This window comes from Pongo pygmaeus, chromosome 18 (assembly GCF_028885625.2).
Source record: "Pongo pygmaeus isolate AG05252 chromosome 18, NHGRI_mPonPyg2-v2.0_pri, whole genome shotgun sequence".
Taxonomy (NCBI): domain Eukaryota; kingdom Metazoa; phylum Chordata; class Mammalia; order Primates; family Hominidae; genus Pongo; species Pongo pygmaeus.
In genome coordinates this window covers 31,697,760-31,719,200 of record NC_072391.2, presented here as the reverse complement: position 1 = coordinate 31,719,200, position 21,441 = coordinate 31,697,760, and the positions used below count along the sequence as shown (strand labels likewise).

Below are 21,441 nucleotides of genomic sequence, written 5' to 3'. Positions count from 1 at the left end.
AAGACCATCCTGGCTAACACGATGAAACCTCGTCTCTACTAAAAATACAAAAAATGAGCCAGGCGTAGTGGCAGGTGCCTGTAGTCCCAGCTACTTGGGAGGCTGAGGCAGGAGAATGGTGTGAACCCAGGAGGCGGAGCTTGCAGTGAGCCGAGATTGCGCCACTGCACTCTAGCCTGGGCAACAGAGCAAGACTCCATCTCAAAAAAAAAAAAAAGACAAATGTCAGCTTATATGAAAATAATATTTTCCCTTCAGTTGCTCCCTAGATGTGGAGAGCCCTCTCCCTCATGGAGGCTCCTTCTATAGCCCTTGGACTGGATTAAGATGTCCTCCTCCTCCCCTCCCTGTACCCCTCCCTAGGAGGAGCTGGCTCTGTGTGGCTCCAGGCTGCTGGTCTTGGGCTCCTTCCTGCTTCTCTTCTGTGGCCTTCTCTGCTGTGTCACTGCTATGTGCTTCCACCCGCGCCGGGAGTCCCACTGGTCTAGAACCCGGCTCTGAGGGCACTGGCCTAGTTCCCGACTTGTTTCTCAGGTGAGGTTCTTTGCTCCAGTCCTGCGGGAGCAGGGAATGGGGTGGGGGTGGGGGTTGTAACTGGGGTAGAGCAGATCCTTGGACTTTTCCTCAAAGACTGCTGCTTCTGAGTCCCCGAGAACCTCTTCAACCACAGCTCTCCCTTAGGGACTAGGAACAATTTGACACCGTCAGCATTCAATATTTTTCTAATTACTTTAACTTTTTTATTATAAAATATTTAACACTTATGTAGAAAAGTCCAATAGCATAAAAGGACAGCTTGGCAAATTATTATAAAGTGGATACTTATAAATACCACTGAGGGAAGGAGTAGAATATTACCATCAGTCCAGAAACCCCCCATGGTCCCTTCCTTCCTGACAATGCCCCCTCTCTACCTAGAAATAACTACTGTCCTGCTTTATAATGTATTGCCACGTATGTATTCCTAAATAATATAGTTTGGTTTTACTTATTTTTGAACCTATGTAGACAGAATCACACACATTCTTTTGTGGCTGACTTCTTTCAAGCAACATTGTGATTTTAAGACTCACCCATAACTAGTTCACATCCAAGCATTTGGGTAACAATGGTGAGTTAAGAGGGTTCACATTTGATGATTCATCCTGGATATGAACCATGTTTGTCTTGCTTTTGTCCTGAAATTCTGATACCCAGTTTTATGATGGAAATTTTGTAAAATTCAACTTGAATCGCTCAGAAGAGTCTAATTGACGATACCCATTTACTGGGGACATAGTATGTGCCCAAGAACTTGACATGCACCTTCTGTCTTCCATTTAGTCATCGTTACCTTTAGAAAAAGCTGATTCTGTTAACAAGATCTTTGGAGGGAATCAGCTTCACAAACGTAGCAGTGGGTGGGGGTCATGTTGGTTAACTAGTTCACATGTCAGCTCACTAAAGGAAAAAATATTTCTGCAAAAAATCTTCACTTGTAAGAGGGGGGTGCATGAAATTTGAGAGCCATGTGTTATGCATCCAGCTCTTGAACTGGTCTCAGCTTCAGCTGGCTGCGGTGCCCTAGGAAGTTACTATGAGAAAAGTGGAAATAGTTGAGGCCCAGGGAACTGATCGGGCCAGAGGAACTGGAAGCTCAAGATCAACTCTGCTTATTTTGCTGATGGCTGGGCCTAAATGCCCCAACCACCTACTTGGGACAGGAAATGACAGGACCCTCTCAACCTTGGACTGGGGAAAGGAGGGCTTCCCGGCTCCTAGTAGACCCCGGGGTCCTGAGGCTACCTTAGTTGGGATTAAATGCCTGTATTGGTCTCTAGCTGTCACTCCCTCTGCTCCTTCCTCAATTTCTGCACACATCTCAGAGCTTCCTCTAGCAGCTCCTCGACCTGTTTTGTTGTTTTATTTTCTTTCTCCCCAGGTGTGAATCAACTTCTTGGGCCTTGGCTCTGAGTTGGAAAATGTTTTAGAAAAAGCGAAGAGCTGGAATGTGGGGGAAAATAAAAAGCTTTTTTGCTCAGTGGTGTGTATGGTGTTTATTGGGGGTTGGATTGAGGTGAGGATTTTAGGGTAGGCAGGCTTAGAAGTTTTGGGGGACTCTTTCCTGTTGACTCTCTAGTTTGGACACAGGTTGGCATAGGGCATAAGTTACTTGAGCTCTCCCCATGGTTGACCTGGCTTTGATAAACACCTGTCTTCTTTTCTTCTAAGAAATAAAATGGATAATTACAGTTAGTTGGGCGGGTGGGGTGTCAGGTCATGGAAATGCTGTGACATAAATGCCCTGTGACCTTGGCAAGTCTTGCAACCTGCAGCGCCTCAATTTCCGTAAGAGATTTGACCGATTGAGTTCCCAGCGTCGACGCGCAAACATTCCTCGCACTGGGAGGCCCTTATCCAGGTTAGATGGTTGCTACCCTCGGAGCAGTCTATTTTCCCGCCTTTTCCGCGCCCAGCAGCAGCTTCCTTTGCCCCTCCCAACTTCCATCCTGCGCGCAGGCGCAGATCGCCGCTGCTGTCCGTCCACCCGCGCCCCCTCAAAGCTTCCCCTAGCAACAAGCTCGGGCTCAGAGCGAAGGCGGGGCGAGCGCATGCGCTGCAGCTCTGTCCACCGCCAGTCGTGGGACAGAGTGCCGGGCTCCTCCCCTTGCAAGCCTAGCCCATCTCCCCGCCTTCTCCGGCCCGGGGTCCGCGTGGCGGGGAGCGCGCGCACTTGGGCTTGGCGGCCGCTGGTCTCCCAGGCCGCGGCAGTGAGGAGAGAGGGCGGGGCTGAGTCCTCTGCGGCCCCGCCCCCTTAAGCCCGGCGTCCCTACCGCGCCTGCGCGCTCCCGCCCGGTCTCCATCTTGGAATTGGGAGGAAGAGGGAGAGGGAGACCGGGACGAGACCGGGGCTGTGGTGCGGAGAGAGGCTGAGACGGAGAAGAGGAGAGGCAGAGAGGGCGCGGGGATCGTCAGCAGCGCCTTAGCTACAATCTTTCAGCTATTCTCGGAAGAGAGAAGGGAGAGGGAGGAGGCCGGGGCGGGAGTGGGGGCTGTCACCCTCAGACCCCGGCGTGAGAGGGGCCGTGCGGCCGGACGTCCTCGGGGTGGGCCCCCAGTCGGTGGCCGAAGACCTGCAGCTCAGGCCCCTGGGTCCCAAATTTCCAGGCTTTGCCCCTCCTCCCTTCTCAGATACCCGGGTAACAGTCCTCATAGTCCACATATCCGGGACTCGGGTCCCAACCTCTCTAAACCTGGGTCTCTGTTTCATAGAATTTCAAATATCGGGTTCAGGCCCCTGCGTGCACCAGTATCCGGGGTTCATTCCCCGGGCGTTCAAATATCGGATTCAGTCTCCATCCCGTTCAGATATTCGGGGTTCAGACCCCACAATCAGAAATCCGGAATTCGGCAGCTGTCGCCCTCGAGGAGGGGGAGGACTGGACCGCGAGGTCAGATTAGGTTGTCACCCCCTCCCCTCCAGGGGAGGCTTCCCGGGCCCGCCCCTCAGGAAGGGCGAAAGCCGAGGAAGAGGTGGCAAGGGGAAAGGTCTCCTTGCCCCTCTCCCTGCTTGGCAGAGCCGCTGGAGGACCCCAGGCGGAAGCGGAGGCGCTGGGGCACCATAGTGACCCCTACCAGGTGAGACACGGGGTGCAGGGGCGCGGGTCCCTGTGTCTAGCTCTGAGAAGAAAGGGTGCGCCTTTCTGAGAAGCTGGACTTGGGTAGGCCCTCTCAGGATGGGGAAGCCCAGCTGAGCCAGTGGTCAGCCTCTGGCTAGCCTTGCCTTCTGTTGCCACCCCCTTTCCCTTCCCCTTCCTCTTCCCTTCATTGTGTCTGGTTGGTGGGGGACCTCAGGTGACAGGGTCTCTGATGTCACCGGGGTTCACACCCTAGGGTGCTTCAGCTAATCAGATGGATTTGCACTTCAGTCTTCTCCCCTTCACTTTGCCCCTCACAGCCACCTCTCCTCCCTGATATGCCCCGTTCTCTTGGCTGTTCTGTGGTGTTGATTCCCATGCCTCTGATTCCCATGGTGGGTCTGCTTATCTGCTTTTCAGGCCTGGTCTGGTTGGATTTGTTGTCCTTGCAAGAAGTGTGTGTATATGTGTTTGTGTGTATGCGTGTGTGTATGTGCTTGGAGGTGCCTGGCAATGTTTTCCCCCAGCTGCAGTTACCTTCCAACCTCTTGCTGTGATGGTGTCAATAATCTCATCCATTTGTCAAATGATCTGTCTTTTACAAAGTGCTTTGACAGCCATTCTCTCATGTGACATCCCCGCATTCACTCTGTGGGGGCCTCTTTTATTGGCATCTTCCCATTTTACAGTTGAGAACATTGGGGCCCAGAGAGGTTGCCTAAGGTCACACAGTGGCAGAACTAGAATTTGAACTCAAGTCCTCAATCACATCTTTCCCTGATGCATGCCTGGTTCTTGCCATCTCTTTTCCTCTGAGTTTGGGTTTGGCCAGGGGTCCCTAGGAGTCCAGGCTGAGGTGAGGTTTAAGAATGGGGATGAGATGAGCTTCCTTTCCAGGAGGGCTTTACTCAGAAGCTTTTCCTGATGGGAGCCTCTGGCTTTTGCCTCTGCCTCATGGAGTTTTCTATCCACTGTGACCTTCATCTTTACCCTGATCCCAGGGTTTGGCCTGGATTCCTGAGAGGGCTCTCTCCTGACAAATGGTAGCACTAGTGGCATCTTTTAACTGTTCAAGCCAAGCTGTTGGGTAGAATGATCCCCCAAAGGATTAAAGCTTTGTGGGAACCTTGGAGGCAGGGAAGGAAAAATCCATATGCTGAGTGTCTGCATGGTGTTCCTAGGTATGCGATCTCATTAAAATCTTAACAACAGCTCCATGCTGTAATCCATTTCACTGAAGAGAAGACCAAGAACTGGAAGGAACTTAGTCAAAGCCCTGTTGCTGTACATTGCAGATGGGATGTACTGGTAGCATAGCTTAGGAACAGATATGGGTTTCCTCATCTGTAGAATGGAGATAACATTGTTCGTTTTGGAAGGTGGTTATGATTTAGCACAGACCTTGGTTACTGTTCAAGTGTTTGTTGTTATTATGGGGAAGGGGACCTGCATGATGTTTTGCCAGTGGGTGGCACCCCTCCATGTGGCCTAGGTTAGCATTCTGGGGTCTTGTGTTGGTAAAGAGGTCAGGAAGATTCCTTTGGCAAGTTGAGAGCACCTGCCTTTGTGTGTGGGTGTGTGGTGCTGGTGAGGGGTGCTTGGCACTGTTGCTGGCAGAAGGGAGAAAAGGGCCTGCTTTGAGCAACCTGGGAGCTGCTGAGGGCTGAGCAGAGAGCAATCAATCAGTCTCCCAGGCTATTCTGAGCCCTCTGCACCCTGGGGGCCCACTGGAGAGTCAGGCTCCCTCCTTGCCCTCCAGCTTCCAGTTGGGCTGAGGAGACAAAATTAACAACACAACAGGAAACAATGCATGACAGAATAAATTACATGCTAAAATTGTTAGGTGCTTTTAAGTAGCTAGAACTCTGCCCCAGGAGTCCAGCTCTGCTGAAGGCTCCTTTGTGCCTAAATTCTGACAAGTGCTTAGGCTGGAGCCTGTCTTGGAATCTCCTTGAGGGTTTTGGTTCTGGTATCCTGCAGGAACTTTCTCCGGGTGTTTGGCTGGGTGCCCTAGGTGCTTTTCCCAATGGCTGGAGTGGTCAGGACAGGCTTCCTGCAAGAGGGGAGCTGAGCTTGGGTTGACAGCTGAGAGAGTAATGGACACAGGCCTAACCGGGGAGCAGAAGGTCCTGTTTTCTGACTTTGGAGAAGTCCTTTTTCTTCTCTGTGCCTCAGTGACCTCACCTAGGAAATGGTGATCATGATTCTGCCCTGCCTGTTTCGAAGGGCTGCTCTGAAATCATAGTGATGGAGGACCAGCTTTGGACAAGGCATTTAACCTTGCTGAGCCTGTTTCTTTATCTGTAAGATAGGGGAAATCATAATACTTGCTTCATAAGGTTGTGGTGAGGACTGAATAGAGATAATGCTCGTAAGGTACTCAGTAAATGTTATTTGTACCTGCAAATGTCCTGTACCTGTGTGTGATGCTTATGCAATTGGACAGGACAAGTAAGGTGGCCCAGAGCACAGAGAGGCCCTCATAGCCAGATGCCATTTATATCCCTATTCTTCCCATTCTAGATCTCCCCCTGCCCTTTTTGAGAGTGACTCTGCGGGCTCCTCTGGGCCAGTACCCACTTCTAACAATGGACGGATTTCCACCGCCTCCGGCCTGGCCATTTCCTGTTCTCTTCCAGGGTGTGAGAGGTTGAGGGAGGAGGGGGCCTCAGCGCCAAGGGGAACAGAAAGGTGCCTGGAAACAGTTGGGGTATGGGACTTATGGGACAGGACACTTGGGGCTCTGGAGTGCTGGCTGGGAAGCAGAATGTTTTATCCTTGAGGGGAGATACAGGGGCTATAGGGAAATGAGAACTTGTTGAGCGCTGAAGGGGCTGGTGAGGATGCTTAGCTTCCCAGAATCTTCCTAGCAGTTTTAGGGACTCCAGGGACCCAGCCCGCGTGATCTGGTTGCCAGGGCAACTTCATTTTTTGGAGCTTTGATGTTGTTCCTAATCTCCCCCTCCCCTTCCTCAGCAGTGCCTCCCCCTCATCAGGGAATGAGGGGAGGAGATGGTAGAAACTTGGTGGGTCCCTTCCTTTCCCTGAAGGCTCAATCCTTGATCTAAGGGTCCCATTTCCATTCCTCAGGCCAGACACCACTCTCAGGGCCCCCAGGGGCCACCATGCCAGCTGGGGGCCGGGCCGGGAGCCTGAAGGACCCAGATGTGGCTGAGCTCTTCTTCAAGGATGACCCAGAAAAGCTCTTCTCTGACCTCCGGGAAATTGGCCATGGCAGCTTTGGAGCCGTATACTTTGTGAGTTGGGTCTTGGGAGAGTGTAGTAGGGATGGGAACTCTTCCTACCCCTGTGGACCTCCCAACAGCCCTTGCACACTACTCCATCACACTGGTCTTTCCTGCCTTCTTCTGCTGGGCCAGCAAGTCTTCCCATGCCCGGCTCTCAATGGGGCCTTCAACACCTTCTGGTCTGGTCCTCTAGGCCCGGGATGTCCGGAATAGTGAGGTGGTGGCCATCAAGAAGATGTCCTACAGTGGGAAGCAGTCCAATGAGGTGGGCCAGGTGCAATACAGCCAGGTTGGGGACAGGGGACTCCTGTCTCAAGATGCAGGCTGGGTAACCTCTGCCTACCCTGACCCTCTAGAAATGGCAAGACATCATTAAGGAGGTGCGGTTCTTACAGAAGCTCCGGCATCCCAACACCATTCAGTACCGGGGCTGTTACCTGAGGGAGCACACGGCTTGGGTGAGCTGGTGCCAGACTCTGGCCTGATCTTTACTCCTATTCATGCCCGTCCTTATCGTGGTCCAGTCTCTTAGGTGGTCCCTGTTCGTGGTGCTGTTGTGGGATCTTGGGAAGGAGGAAGTCTCTTTTGACCGCTTTAGTCCTCAGACATACCCACTGAGAAAAAGCCTGGCTCAGAGTGACACAGGCTGTTAGCAGGTGGGACAGGTCACTGTGGGCTGGAGAAGGTGGAGATTGAATGGGAGTTTGAAGGGATTCAGATGGTCAGTGGTGAATGTCTTGGGCCCAGACTCCGGAAACTCTCCCACCACCCCCTCATTGTCTCCAGTTGCCTTTCCTCCCTGTCATCACCCCGGGGACATAGCTTGCGTACAGGACAGTCAAGGAAGCTCTGTTTTGAGTCCCTGCCCGGGAGACTCTGATCTCTGACCCTTGTCTCTTCCTTAGCTGGTAATGGAGTATTGCCTGGGCTCAGCTTCTGACCTTCTAGAAGGTAAGTGACTCATAGGCCAATAAGTGGAGAAGGGAGAAGAGGAGGGGAGCCATAGGGAAGGGTTAAGGGGAGCTTATTCCAGTCCCAACCTTGCGCTCCCTCGGGTTGATGTTCTTCCTCACTCTCCAGTGCACAAGAAACCCCTTCAGGAGGTAGAGATCGCAGCTGTGACCCACGGGGCACTTCAGGGCCTGGCATATCTGCACTCCCACAACATGATCCATAGGTACAAGCAGCACCGGCAGTGCCTGGGAGGGGAGTGCTATCTGCACCACCTGTCACTTAGCTGGGCTGCCCCTGCCTAGCTTTCTTGAGACACATGTCTCATCCCTGTACTTTGCCTCTGGCAGGGATGTGAAGGCTGGAAACATCCTGCTCTCAGAGCCAGGGTTAGTGAAACTGGGGGACTTTGGTTCTGCGTCCATCATGGCACCCGCCAACTCCTTCGTGGGCACCCCATACTGGTGAGTGAGTGAGTGGTGGTGAGTGGAGAGACCTCCCAGGATGTTGGGAGTAGGAGTGACAGGATCTCGTCTCCTGACCATTCTCCTAGGATGGCACCCGAGGTGATCCTGGCCATGGATGAGGGGCAGTACGATGGCAAAGTGGACGTCTGGTCCTTGGGGATAACCTGCATCGAGCTGGGTAAGAACATCCTCTCTGTTCCCTTATCATCTTTTCCATTCTTTCCTGTTACTTCCCAGGCTCCAGACTACCCCCTTCTCCTAGGGATGGGATCTCAGGCCTCCAAGTTCCTGTCCGTTGTGACTCTACCCTGGAGCCCCAATACAGGCAGCTGGCAAATTCTGCCAGCTCTTAGGCCTAGAGATTTTATAGCATTCATCTCTTCCTGTCCACTACCCTGGTTCTAAATCTTTTCTTAGTGCCCACCATGTGCTGTGCCATGGACTGTGATTCTGGAGGGATAGCAGTGAATGAAAATCCTGCCCTCATGGAACTTACATTTGATTTAGGAAAACCAGGCAGGCATGTTTTCTTTCAATGTGATGAGCGCTGTGTGGAGAAGTTACAGGAGCGGTTCAAATGTAAAACAGGGAACTTGACCTAGTTTAGGGGCTGAAAAAGGCCTCCTTGTAGGAGAATGTTGAAGCCAACCCGCAAGATAAATAATAGCTGTTTGCAGAATGTAGGGAAGAGCTTTCCAGGCAGAGAGAACAGCATGTGAGAAGCCTAGAGGTAAGTGCAGGCCTGGGGAACTGGGACTTGCTTCAGTTATTTGGAACCTAGCATGTAATGCAGAGAATATTGAAGGATAAGGCCAGAGAGTTAGGTCCAAGTGAGTTCCTAAGGCCTTGAAGCCATGCCAAGGTTCTCATTTCTGTCAGCCAGCACTATTGAAACAATTCTTTAATGAGGTAGGTAACCTTTATAAAGCTTCCAACACAATGCCAGGCACAAAACAGTTGCCTAAGAGTTGCTGTTAGTTTCTCTTATCAACAACCTCCTGCAGTGATCTCTCCAGTCTCTTCTCCCTTGCAGTCTGTCTTAAGTACTGATGCCAGAGAGGTCTGCCTAAGCTCAGTGCTGTCATTTCACTCCCTGTTTGGAGCCATGAGTGGCCCCTGTTGCCTTCAAGACTGAAGCCACCCCATCCTTCCTCCCACCAACCTAGAGGCTTTGCTTCCTAAATGCTGGCCCTTTCCTTCATGGGCTCCACCCTCCGAGTGTGTCATGAACTTTTCCACTTCCTTGCCTTGGTTCGTATTGGGTCCTCTGCCCGAGGTCAGAGATTTGGACAAGCCCTTTTCCTCCATCTTCACAGTCTCCATTTACCATTTGATGCCAGGCCCAGACAGTTGATGAAAAATGTAAGAAACAGACCCAAGTATAAGAAAAAGCTAGATCTGTCCATTTTATTTCTAGTTTTTGGAAGAGATGTGGATACAGAGAAATACTACTCTACTATTGAAAAAAATATATCAAGTCTGATTATAAATGTCAACTCATACTAAGTCAATATCAGGGAAGCAATGTGGAGAAGGATGTGGCAAACTGGAGATTGCTGTTTCCACAGAAAGAGGGCAGCTAATGCTTATCTCCAGACCATTGTTATGCAGTAATGTAGACTCCATTTCACCAGATCTAATTCTTAAGGAGAAACTGGAAACTTGTATTATTATTTGATTACTACTTTTGGCAGTTAATTTTAAAAATCACCGTTTAGGCCAAAACAACATGACATTTGTCTGGGCTACAAGGGACTCTTAGCGACTCTTAGCTTGCACTTACCTTTCTAATCTCAGGGCTTTTTACAAAGCCCTTCTCTGAATTCCCTGAAGATATGCTAGCTTGAAGGCCCACTGCATACTCTCAACTTCCCAGCACTTCCCTGTTTCCCTCTTATACCAGTTAATACTTTGATGTTATCTTTTCAGTCCTATTTAATCTTCTCTTTTAGACTGGAAGTTCCTTGAGGACGGGGCCTAATTCTTGTTTTTATCTTCCCCATAGCAATTATCAAGTTATCTGCTCCCTTTGACACCTAAGAAGTATTAGTTGGGGTGATAACTGAATGGCTGTCCTTCTGCCTTCGTTACCGCTTTTGTGGATGTTATTTTCTTTGACCCCTATTCCACCCGTGTGCAGTGGAGAGGATGGGTGTTGTATTTTACAGAGGAAGGAATTAATTGAGACGCAACAGGATGATGGGAACTTCTCAAGGTCATGTGGCAAAGAAGTCAAGGAATTGGGGTTTGAACCCAAGTCGTCTCAGTTCCATTCCATTGTCCTCTACCCCCTGCCACCTCTCACCTTCTTCCCTTTCACCTTTTTCTGTAGCTGAACGGAAACCACCGCTGTTTAACATGAATGCGATGAGTGCCTTATACCACATTGCACAGAACGAATCCCCCGTGCTCCAGTCAGGACACTGGTGAGGACTGAGATTCCGAATCTGGGCCCAGGGGTTAGGCCATGGGGTACAGATGCCTGACTCATGCCTTCCCCACCCCTCTCCCGCCCTCCTGTGACTTTCAGGTCTGAGTACTTCCGGAATTTTGTCGACTCCTGTCTTCAGAAAATCCCTCAAGACAGACCAACCTCAGAGGTTCTCCTGAAGGTGAGGGCCTGCTGGCCTAGCATTCTCCTGGAACTGTAGCTTGTTAGAGCCACAGGAACCCCCAGGGAAATTAGTGGTTCCCAGTTCCTCCTCCACCAAGAGCTTCGTTGATGAATTCCCACCCCATCCCCAATGCCCAGTGGACTCTGTGTTTTACAAGATTTTGTCTACCAGACTGCCTTAATTTATTAAGTAATAAACTGTTTTCCCATCTTTTATTAATCAAAGATTTATATAATTGCCAGCCAGAGCTTCTGGTCAGCGTCTGATAACCAGGGTTGCCCCACTGATCTGATGTAATGCAAGCCAAAAGCCTGTGTAGCCTTATCATGGGTAAATGTATGATTTCCTTTAGGTGTTTTTTGAATTATCAAAAATGGAGAAGCCCCATTCCCTTCACAGACCCTTGGGGGTCTGAGGAACCCTAGTTGGAAACTTCAGATTATGTAGTTGGACCCACTTGTTTTATAATTGTAGGATACTGTATGAAGCCCAGAGAGGCCTCATGACATGTCCAAGGTCACATAGCCCTTTAATAGAGGAGCTGGACGAGAATCCAGTTCTCCTGACTGTCCCTGCCTGTCAGCCATGCTTAGAGGAAGAAGAGTCTGGGGAGTAGGTACTGGGTGGTACAGAAAATTATTGTGAGAGAAGGGCTTGGGATAAGGCCAGCATCAACCCGTGGTGGGCGTGGGCCCCAGAAGAGTGCCTTAGGCCAGAGGGAATGCCAAGGGCTGTGGGTTAAGGGCAGAAGGGGAGTTGGCAGCAGACCTCAGTGCCCTCTTCCCCCAGCACCGCTTTGTGCTCCGGGAGCGGCCACCCACAGTCATCATGGACCTGATCCAGAGGACCAAGGATGCCGTGCGGGAGCTGGACAACCTGCAGTACCGCAAGATGAAGAAGATCCTGTTCCAAGAGGCACCCAACGGCCCTGGTGCCGAGGCCCCAGAGGAGGAAGAGGTGACCCAGCTTGCCCTGACACCCCTCTTTATCCCCCATGTGTGCCTGCCCCTGCAGCTGCTTGGCCCCTTCCCCAGCCCTACTCACACCACCATCTTCCCATGCTACCTCCATGCATACGCCCCAGGGCTTCCCCTTCCCTGCCCAGCAGCCTACGCCCTGTTCGCAGGAGGCCGAGCCCTACATGCACCGGGCCGGGACTCTGACCAGCCTCGAGAGTAGCCACTCAGTGCCCAGCATGTCCATCAGCGCCTCCAGCCAGAGCAGCTCCGTCAACAGCCTAGCAGATGCCTCAGACAATGAGGAAGAGGAGGAGGAAGAGGAGGAAGAGGAGGAGGAGGAGGAAGGCCCTGAAGCCCGGGAGATGGCCATGATGCAGGAGGGGGAGCACACAGTCACCTCTCACAGCTCCATTATCCACCGGCTGCCGGTACACAGCTCACCCTTGGGGGACCCAAGCCACCTGCTCTAGAACCGCCTGGGTCTTCGCCCTCCCTCCCCAAGTGCAGCACTCCTCTGAGTCTGAGTGGCTGTCCTCAGGTAGCTCTCTTTGGACCCAGTGGCCTCTGAGCCTTGGGTGTTCCTTCTATCTCCCTCTAGGGCTCTGACAACCTATACGATGACCCCTACCAGCCAGAGATAACCCCCAGCCCTCTCCAGCCGCCTGCAGCCCCAGCTCCCACCTCCACCACCTCTTCCGCCCGCCGCCGGGCCTACTGCCGTAACCGGGACCACTTTGCCACCATCCGAACTGCCTCCCTGGTGAGTGTAGCCATCCTCACTCAGCCTGCTCGCTGTCTGTTTTTGAAGTCTTTTTAAGTCTAGAAATGATTTCCTCCCTGTGGCATGGGATTGAGTCTGGATTCTACCCTCATTTTCTGTTGCTCGCTCCTGCCTGCTCCCCTTAACCCTCCCGCTTCCCTCCTCTTCCCAGCAGACTGTTTTGGTCATATGGCCCAATCTGGGTGTTTCTAGCTTGGCAGACTCTTACTCCATTTTTGTGGCCTGACTTAACTGACATCTCCTGGTTTGCCTTCCCAGGCTCCTCTGGTGAGTCAGGTGCTTCACAGTTGTGTGCTGGGGGAGCCCTGTGCCTGTGGAGCCCTGTGCTGGGGGTGTCCAGTGCTGGGGGTGCCCTGTGCTTGGGTGGTCCTCAACAGCATCATGATAGGTTTGCCGGATTCTGTGCCCTAGAGGGCAGGGATGGTGTTCGGGTATCTGTCTCATGCCAGCAGTTAGCTCTCAGGCTTACACACAGGCCTGTGTTAACCCTCCCAGCCCCCCTGGGAGGGAAAGGGTAGGATCCCATTGGAGAAATGAGGCACCTGTGGCTCAGAGGGGCCACTTGGCCCAGTGCCTTTGCTGGCTCTCCGCTCCTGTAAGCAGGCCCTTAATCCTCTCCTAAAATCAACTCATGGCAATCTTTCTCAGTTCACAGGAAAAAGTGTTTAGGCCTTTCATAAAACATAGCTTTTCATCCATGTTTTTAATAAGCCTTTAGATCACATTCCTGCTCAGCTGCATTTGAGCGTCAACAATCCCCTTAGAGGCCACTGATTCAGTCTAGTATGTTCTTATGGCCTCTGCTTGGTGCTGGTTGTGTTCCAACAATTCTTCAGATCCCATGCGGTACTGTGCAGAGAGGTCTTGACTGCCAGGGGCTTGGCTGCCGGGACTAGTTTGAGAGCCACTCATAGAGTCAATTGAGAATGAGACCTGAGATCAGACTTTGGATGAAGGTGTCCAAGCCCAGTGTTCTTGTTATTCCAGCATCTTGTGGTCCCGATCCCAGCTCAATACTTGGGGAGTGATAGGCCGACCATGTTTGCTTAAGGGGAAGGAAGCCAACACTTATTAGATAGAGTCCGAACTTACCCCACAGCCCCTGTGAGGAGGTATTATTTCCCCATTTAACAGATGAGGGAACTGGTGCTTTGAGAAGTTAACTTACTTGAGATCACATGCTTGGTAAGTGGCAAAGCTGGGATTTGATCCCAGGTCTGTCTGACTCACTGTTTCAAATTAGTATGGATTGTTCCTACTTTTGTGCCAGGCCCTGTGCTCGCCACCTTTTATCATTCGGTCACACCAACTTGTGAAGTAGATAATATCACCATTATCCAGTTGAGGAAACAGGCTAGAGTAGCCGTGTGTGAGGAAGGTGTTAAATGAGAATGAAACCCATGAGTTGAAAACCCATGCTCTTCCCCACGGAAGACCCCTTGTGTTAATTAACTAGGGGCCAGGCTGAGCCCCAGCTCTCACCCTCTCTCCTTCCCCAGGTCAGCCGTCAGATCCAGGAGCATGAGCAGGACTCTGCGCTGCGGGAGCAGCTGAGCGGCTATAAGCGGATGCGACGACAGCACCAGAAGCAGCTGCTGGCCCTGGAGTCACGGCTGAGGGGTGAACGGGAGGAGCACAGTGCACGGCTGCAGCGGGAGCTTGAGGCACAGCGGGCTGGCTTTGGGGCGGAGGCAGAAAAGCTGGCCCGGCGGCACCAGGCCATCGGTGAGAAGGAGGCACGAGCTGCCCAGGCCGAGGAGCGGAAGTTCCAGCAGCACATCCTTGGGCAGCAGAAGAAGGAGCTGGCCGCCCTGCTGGAGGCACAGAAGCGGACCTACAAACTTCGCAAGGAACAGCTGAAGGAGGTGAGCTAGGGCTGCTTGGGGGCGGAGCCGCTAGCGAGCCCGGTGGGTCCTGACCCTGCTTCCCTCTGCCCTCGCCCAGGAGCTCCAGGAGAACCCCAGCACTCCCAAGCGGGAGAAGGCCGAGTGGCTGCTGCGGCAGAAGGAGCAGCTCCAGCAGTGCCAGGCGGAAGAGGAGGCAGGGCTGCTGCGGCGGCAGCGCCAGTACTTTGAGCTGCAGTGTCGCCAGTACAAGCGCAAGATGTTGCTGGCTCGGCACAGCCTGGACCAGGACCTGCTGCGGGAGGTAGGCATCCCAATCTCCGTTCCCCTCCCGCTCACTGGTGGATCCCAGGGACCCACCCTTTTCCATTTGCCTCATTCTTGTCTTCTTTCTCCTTGGCCCTCGAGTGTTACAGTTCAGCTTTGCTTCAGTGCTCCTTTTACTTCTGATCCCCAACAGACCCTGCCAGAATTTCCTTAGGCCTCTGTTCCCAGGCCAGGGAGGAGCTTGCCTCCCCTACACCCTCATCTCCTGCCATCCCCAGCTCCCTCTGCCAAGGAGCCCTGGCCTCTCACTTTCTTGATACTGACCAGGCCCCGGGCCCTGCGTTTCTTCCGCCATCCCCAGCTCCCTCTGCCAAGGAGCCCTGGCCTCTCACTTCCTTGATACTGACCAGGCCCTGGGCCCTGCATTTCTTCTGCCTCAGGACCTGAATAAGAAGCAGACCCAGAAAGACTTGGAGTGTGCACTGCTGCTTCGGCAGCACGAGGCCACGCGGGAGCTGGAGCTGCGGCAGCTCCAGGCCGTGCAGCGCACGCGGGCTGAGCTCACCCGCCTGCAGCACCAGACGGAGCTGGGCAACCAGCTGGAGTACAACAAGCGGCGTGAGCAAGAGTTGCGGCAGAAGCATGCGGCCCAGGTTCGCCAGCAGCCCAAGAGCCTCAAAGTACGTGCAGGCCAGCGCCCCCCGGGCCTCCCACTCCCCATTCCTGGGGCTCTGGGCCCACCCAACACAGGCACCCCTATAGAAGAGCAGCCCTGCTCACCTGGCCAGGAGGCAGTCCTGGGCCAAAGAATGCTTGGCGAGGAGGAGGAAGCAGTTGGAGAGAGAAGGATTCTGGGAAAGGAAGGGGCCACTTTGGAGCCCAAGCAGCAGAGGATTCTGGGGGAAGAATCAGGAGCCCCTAGTCCCAGTCCACAAAAACATGGGAGCCTGGTTGATGAGGAAGTTTGGGGTCTGCCTGAGGAGATAGAGGAGCTTAGGGTGCCATCCCTTGTACCCCAGGAGAGGAGCATTGTTGGCCAGGAGGAGGCTGGGACGTGGAGCTTGTGGGGGAAGGAGGATGGGAGTCTTTTGGATGAGGAGTTTGAGCTTGGCTGGGTCCAGGGCCCAGCACTGACTCCCGTCCCCGAGGAGGAGGAAGAAGAGGAAGAGGGGGCTCCGATTGGGACCCCTAGGGATCCTGGAGATGGTTGTCCTTCCCCCGACATCCCTCCTGAACCCCCTCCAACACACCTGAGACCCTGCCCTGCCAGCCAGCTCCCTGGACTCCTGTCCCATGGCCTCCTGGCCGGCCTCTCCTTTGCAGTGGGGTCCTCCTCTGGCCTCCTGCCCCTCCTGCTGCTGCTGCTGCTTCCATTACTGGCAGCCCAGGGTGGGGGTGGCCTGCAGGCAGCGCTGCTGGCCCTTGAGGTGGGGCTGGTGGGTCTGGGGGCCTCCTACCTGCTCCTTTGTACAGCCCTGCACCTGCCCTCCAGTCTTTTCCTACTCTTGGCCCAGGGTACCACACTGGGGGCCGTCCTGGGCCTGAGCTGGCGCCGAGGCCTCATGGGTGTGCCCCTGGGCCTTGGAGCTGCCTGGCTCTTAGCTTGGCCAGGCCTAGCTCTACCTCTGGTGGCTATGGCAGCGGGGGGCAGATGGGTGCGGCAGCAGGGTCCCCGGGTGCGCCGGGGCATATCTCGACTCTGGTTGCGGGTTCTGCTGCGCCTGTCACCCATGGCCTTCCGGGCCCTGCAGGGCTGTGGGGCTGTGGGGGACCGGGGTCTGTTTGCACTGTACCCCAAAACCAACAAGGATGGCTTCCGCAGCCGCCTGCCCGTCCCTGGGCCCCAGCGGCGTAATCCCCGCACCACCCAACACCCATTAGCCCTGTTGGCAAGGGTCTGGGTCCTGTGCAAGGGCTGGAACTGGCGTCTGGCACGGGCCAGCCAGGGTTTAGCATCCCATTTGCCCCCGTGGGCCATCCACACACTGGCCAGCTGGGGCCTGCTTCGGGGTGAACGGCCCACCCGAATCCCCCGGCTACTACCACGCAGCCAGCGCCAGCTAGGGCCCCCTGCCTCCCGCCAGCCGCTGCCAGGGACTCTAGCCGGGCGGAGGTCCCGCACCCGCCAGTCCCGGGCCCTGCCCCCCTGGAGGTAGCTGACTCTAGCCCTTCCAGCCCAAATCTAGAGCATTGAGCACTTTATCTCCCACGACTCAGTGAAGTTTCTCCAGTCCCTAGTCCTCTGTTTTCACCCACCTTCCTCAGTTTGCTCACTCACCCCAGCCCTAGCCCTTCGGACCTCTAGACAGGCAGCCTCCTCAGCCGTGGAGTCCAGCAGTCACTCTGTGTTCTCCTGGCGCTCCTCCCCTAAGTTATTGCTGTTCGCCCGCTGTGTGTGCTCATCCTCACCCTCATTGACTCAGGCCTGGGGCCAGGGGTGGTGGAGGGTGGGAAGAGTCATGTTTTTTTTCTCCTCTTTGATTTTGTTTTTCTGTCTCCCTTCCAACCTGTCCCCTTCCCCCCACCAAAAAAAGAAAAAGACAAACACAAATAAAATATCTGAGCGGAACTGTGCCTTTGGCCCAGGCTGCCTCTGTCTGCTTTGTCCTGCCGCCTAGCCTCCCCGGTATGCCCCCAGGCTGACCCTCGGCCCGGCTCCATGACCTCTTCACCCCATCTCCGTTATCTCAGCCCCTCTCACTCCTCAGCCTCATGCTCTCTGCCTTCATAGCTTCATTGCACCGTGACCACCACCGGCTCTGGGGTCTGGGCCCCTGTAGAACTTCACCGAACTTCTTGGTCCCACAGAGCGCCTGTTTGCGGGTGCCTTCCAGAGGTCTTAGTTTCCAGGCCCTTAGTCTCCTCATCCCCTGCCTTTTCTCCCAACCCGTTCCCTCCATGGTTCCCGGCTGCAGGGGACCAAATTGCTCTCCTGCATCAGGCATTACCCTAGTGGGTTGGGGGACGGGGCTGCAGACCCTCCACAGTAGGGGGTGCTGAGCTGGGGGCAACCAGGCGGAGTATGAGGGCTGTGGCAGCAGGATTGAGTGTGGGCCTGGCGTGGGAGCTGAGTGTGTGAGGGGCCGGGCTGGAATGCGGATCTGGTCAGGGTGGTAGCTGCTGGCCGATTGAACTTGTCAGGCCCTTTCTGGCCACCTCCTTTGCCCCTTTCTTCTCTGTGGCCCAAAATGGGGCAGCCCTTCTTACCCATTTCTCAGCTCGGTGCTTCTCTTCCTTCCCTGCCTTCCTCCCTGAGCTGCTGGACCTGGGACTTCCTGTGTCTGTCCTTAGTCGTGTTGCTTTCTTCACGGGTGTTTTGTGTGACTGGTTCTTCTCGCTTGTTCTCGTGCACGTTCTCATATTTGCTCACGTGCTTCTGTCTCTAGGTCACAATCTCTCCCTCTTTGCCTGGTCAGAGCTTCCAAGATCCTCAGTTCCCTGTCCAGTAACTCCGATGTTCTTTCTCGTGGGTATCGCACCCAACTCCGTGCACGTGCTCTTGGAACCTCTTGTCTTCTCTGCATCTCGTGCCCATCGAGACCTTCCTGATCTCTCTCAACACGATCCCACCTCTCCATGTCTGTCTGTATACAGCTCCCCCCACCCCCTCTGTCTAACATGTTTTCTGTTTCTCTCCCTCTCCCTGTCTCTGCTTCTGTCTCCTCTCCTCTTCTCTCTCTTCTCCCCATTTCCCCTGGTTGTTCCTCCTCTTCCTCCTCCTCCTCTTCCCCGCTGCCCCCATCTCCCCTTGATCCGTCCACTGCATAGTCTAAGGAGCTGCAGATCAAGAAGCAGTTCCAGGAGACGTGTAAGATCCAGACTCGGCAGTACAAGGCTCTGCGAGCACACTTGCTGGAGACCACACCCAAAGCTCAGCACAAGAGCCTCCTTAAGCGGCTCAAGGAAGAGCAGACCCGCAAGCTGGCGATCTTGGCGGAGCAGTATGACCAGTCCATCTCAGAGATGCTCAGCTCACAGGCGGTGAGGCCTGGGGTCCAGGGAGGGAGTGCGCTAGAGGCCGGGCTCTGTACTTTGCTTTAGAGAAATGGACGGTGCAGGGCATGCGCAGAGCTGGGGCTTTTTTACTTAGGAAACTCACATACTCTCCCTCTGTTTGTGTTCTCCACAATGATTTATTTCATATTCTCCTCAGTGGTTTTATTCTTTCTCTTAGTATTTTCTTAAGGTCTTGACAAAGCCATGTGCCTATTCCCAAGAACCACCAAGGAAAAGAGTGGCTATTATTTTTTCCTGGGCCTGAGTTAGTTTAATGGGTAAACAGGGTGCAGATTAAAGTGAGTGTGGCCCTCAAGCCCATTTGCTCAGACTTCTGGAGGATTTTGAAAGTTGCTGTTCTAAAAAAATGATCACACCTAACACTGGAATGGGCCACTTAAAATGTGCGGAGAGGGTAGAGAGTGGAAACGCCCCACCCAAGGCTGTTCTCTCACCCAGTCCCACCTCTCCCAGGTAACTTAATAATTAACTGTATTTTGTATTTTTTCAGTGCACATTTTGAAAAACTATATGAATTTTAAACACAGATGGAATCATACTTTACATTTACTTTCTGTAACTTCTTTTTTCCACTTAATATTTCTTGGACATCTTCCCCTGTCAGTACACCTGTCTCATTTTTTTTACAGCATAGAGTTTTCCATGGTATGGCTGTACCATAATTTATTTAACCCATCCCTTATTGGTGGACATTTAGGTTGTTTCCAGTATTTTGCTATCACAACGCTTCCGTGAACACCTCGAGCACATGTGCAAGTATACCTGGGGGATAGATTCTGCAGTGTAATTGCTGTGCCACAGGGTATGACCATCTTCCATTCTGATAGATGTTGAGACCGCTGCTTCTTGAAACCTTAGGGCCCAGGCCTACCTGGGGCAGGGGAGGATAGTGGGGGTTGGGGAGGAGATCCCTACAACTGGTTGTTCATCTTCCCCAGCTGCGGCTTGATGAGACCCAGGAGGCAGAGTTCCAGGCCCTTCGGCAGCAGCTTCAACAGGAGCTGGAGCTGCTCAATGCTTACCAGAGCAAGATCAAGATCCGAACAGAGAGCCAGCACGAGAGGGAGCTGCGGGAGCTGGAGCAGAGGGTTGCGCTGCGGCGGGCACTGCTGGAGCAGCGGGTAAGGGGCCCAGCCTCCCGGACTGGGGAGGGACGGTGGGCTCCTGCCCCCGACTCTAACCTCTGTTCCGGATGCCCCAAGGTGGAAGAGGAGCTGCTGGCCCTGCAGACAGGGCGCTCCGAGCGAATCCGCAGTCTGCTTGAGCGGCAGGCCCGTGAGATCGAGGCCTTCGATGCGGAAAGCATGAGGCTGGGCTTCTCCAGCATGGCTCTGGGGGGCATCCCGGCTGAGGCTGCTGCCCAGGGCTATCCCGCTCCACCCCCTGCCCCAGCCTGGCCCTCCCGTCCCGTTCCCCGTTCTGGGGCACACTGGAGCCACGGCCCTCCTCCACCAGGCATGCCCCCTCCAGCCTGGCGTCAGCCGTCTCTGCTGGCTCCCCCAGGCCCCCCAAACTGGCTGGGGCCCCCCACACAAAGTGGGACACCCCGTGGCGGAGCCCTGCTGCTGCTAAGAAACAGCCCCCAGCCCCTGCGGCGGGCAGCCTCGGGAGGCAGTGGCAGTGAGAATGTGGGCCCCCCTGCTGCCGCGGTGCCTGGGCCCCTGAGCCGCAGCACCAGTGTCGCTTCCCACATCCTCAATGGTTCTTCCCACTTCTATTCCTGAAGTGCAGCGGGGAGGAGCAGATGAGCTGGGCAGGGCAGGGGTGGGTGGAGCCTGACCCTGGAGGGCACTGAGCTGGAGGCCCCCGCGAGGGTAGGGGACAAGATGTAGGCTCCAGCTCCCCTCAGACCTCCTCATCTCATGAGCTTCTTGGGGCTGGCCAGTGGCCCAGGGCCAGCTTGGGGATAGGTGCCTCAAGGCTGCCTGGGAGCCCCGCCTCCCTACCATGGTGCCAGGGTCTCCCTCCGCCACCTAGGAAAGGAGGGAGGTGTGCGTGTCAAATATTCATCTAGTCCCCTGGGGGAGGGGAAGGGTGGGTCTAGACATACTATATTCAGAGAATTATACTACCCTCACAGTGGGGCCCTCAGACCTGCCACAGGACAGAGCAGGTCTGGGGCCTGAGGCAGGGAGAATGAGAGGCCACCTTACTGGCAAGAAGGATCAGGATGGGGTCTTGGGGTCAGGATGCCTGGGTCTCTTCCCCTGTTACTGTCTGACGTCCTGTGCCGTCTTGTCCTTTATCTTTTTTTTTTTTTAATTGGGATCAGGGCTGGGGCGGGGAAACAAGGGAAGGACCTTGGAAGGGGCTGCTCCCAGGCCTGGGGGGCAGTCGTGGGAGCCCCTCTCAGCTGTGGGGCTGGCACAGAGCCCCAGGCAAGCTTTTAATAAACTGTTGGTTATTCTAACAGATCTCAGGACTCACCCTTCTGTCTTTGGTGTGCGTGAAGGACTGCTCAGTGGCCAGTAAATAGTACTGCTTGTGTTTTAAAAAGAGAATTTATTGGGCTGTGTATCTAAACATTTCAGTGATTTTAATGACTTCAGGTGTGACCAGATTGCGGATCTCAAAGGTGGTCTTCAACCCCTTGACCTCTAATTCCTGTTTGCTTTGCTTTGGCTTCAAAGATTCTTAGGTTTGCCCTCCCACACAGACCCCGGGCAGCTCCATGC

The 21,441-nt window shown here is 54.1% G+C and overlaps 2 protein-coding genes across 11 annotated transcripts in view; both read left to right on the top strand.

Annotated features, from left to right (window-relative positions):
- Positions 1-2,020, top strand: part of TMEM219 (transmembrane protein 219) — a 37,459-nt gene extending 35,439 nt beyond the window's left edge. For all 7 annotated transcript variants that reach the window (XM_054454539.2, XM_054454538.2, XM_054454541.2 and 4 more), the window contains exons 5-6: positions 364-534; positions 1,922-2,020. In XM_054454539.2, the coding sequence (XP_054310514.1) occupies positions 364-501 (138 nt within the window). In that variant the 3' untranslated portion in view covers positions 502-534; positions 1,922-2,020. The remainder of the gene's footprint in view (positions 1-363; positions 535-1,921) is intronic.
- A 665-nt stretch (positions 2,021-2,685) lies between these two features.
- On the top strand, positions 2,686-21,180 carry TAOK2 (TAO kinase 2). 4 transcript variants are annotated; one of them, XM_054454507.2, is made up of 19 exons: positions 2,686-3,618; positions 6,708-6,874; positions 7,059-7,130; positions 7,222-7,323; positions 7,771-7,816; positions 7,946-8,042; positions 8,167-8,280; positions 8,370-8,461; positions 10,616-10,709; positions 10,814-10,895; positions 11,688-11,855; positions 12,025-12,285; positions 12,456-12,617; positions 14,138-14,503; positions 14,583-14,786; positions 15,190-15,429; positions 18,518-18,730; positions 19,705-19,887; positions 19,969-21,180. In XM_054454507.2, exons 2-19 carry the CDS (start codon positions 6,743-6,745, stop codon positions 20,488-20,490), a joined length of 3,150 nt encoding a protein of 1,049 aa, XP_054310482.2. In that variant the 5' UTR covers positions 2,686-3,618; positions 6,708-6,742; the 3' UTR covers positions 20,491-21,180. The 4 variants fall into 4 exon arrangements, with proteins under 4 accessions (XP_054310482.2, XP_054310481.2, XP_054310484.2 ...); XM_054454509.2 differs by lacking the exon at positions 19,969-21,180 and adding an exon at positions 19,464-19,568 and having other exon boundaries at positions 2,828-3,618; positions 19,705-19,838; XM_054454508.2 differs by lacking the exon at positions 19,969-21,180 and having other exon boundaries at positions 2,828-3,618; positions 19,464-19,844.
- The last annotated feature ends 261 nt before the right edge of the window (positions 21,181-21,441 follow it).

Coding starts and splice junctions, on each gene's coding strand:
- TAOK2 (XM_054454506.2), top strand. CDS start 6,743: ATGCCAGCTGGGGGCCGGGCCGGGAGCCTGAAGGACCCAGATGTGGCT. Junction 10,710..10,813: donor GTGCTCCAGTCAGGACACTG/GTGAGGACTGAG, acceptor TGTGACTTTCAG/GTCTGAGTACTTCCGGAATT. Junction 14,504..14,582: donor GCAAGGAACAGCTGAAGGAG/GTGAGCTAGGGC, acceptor GCCCTCGCCCAG/GAGCTCCAGGAGAACCCCAG.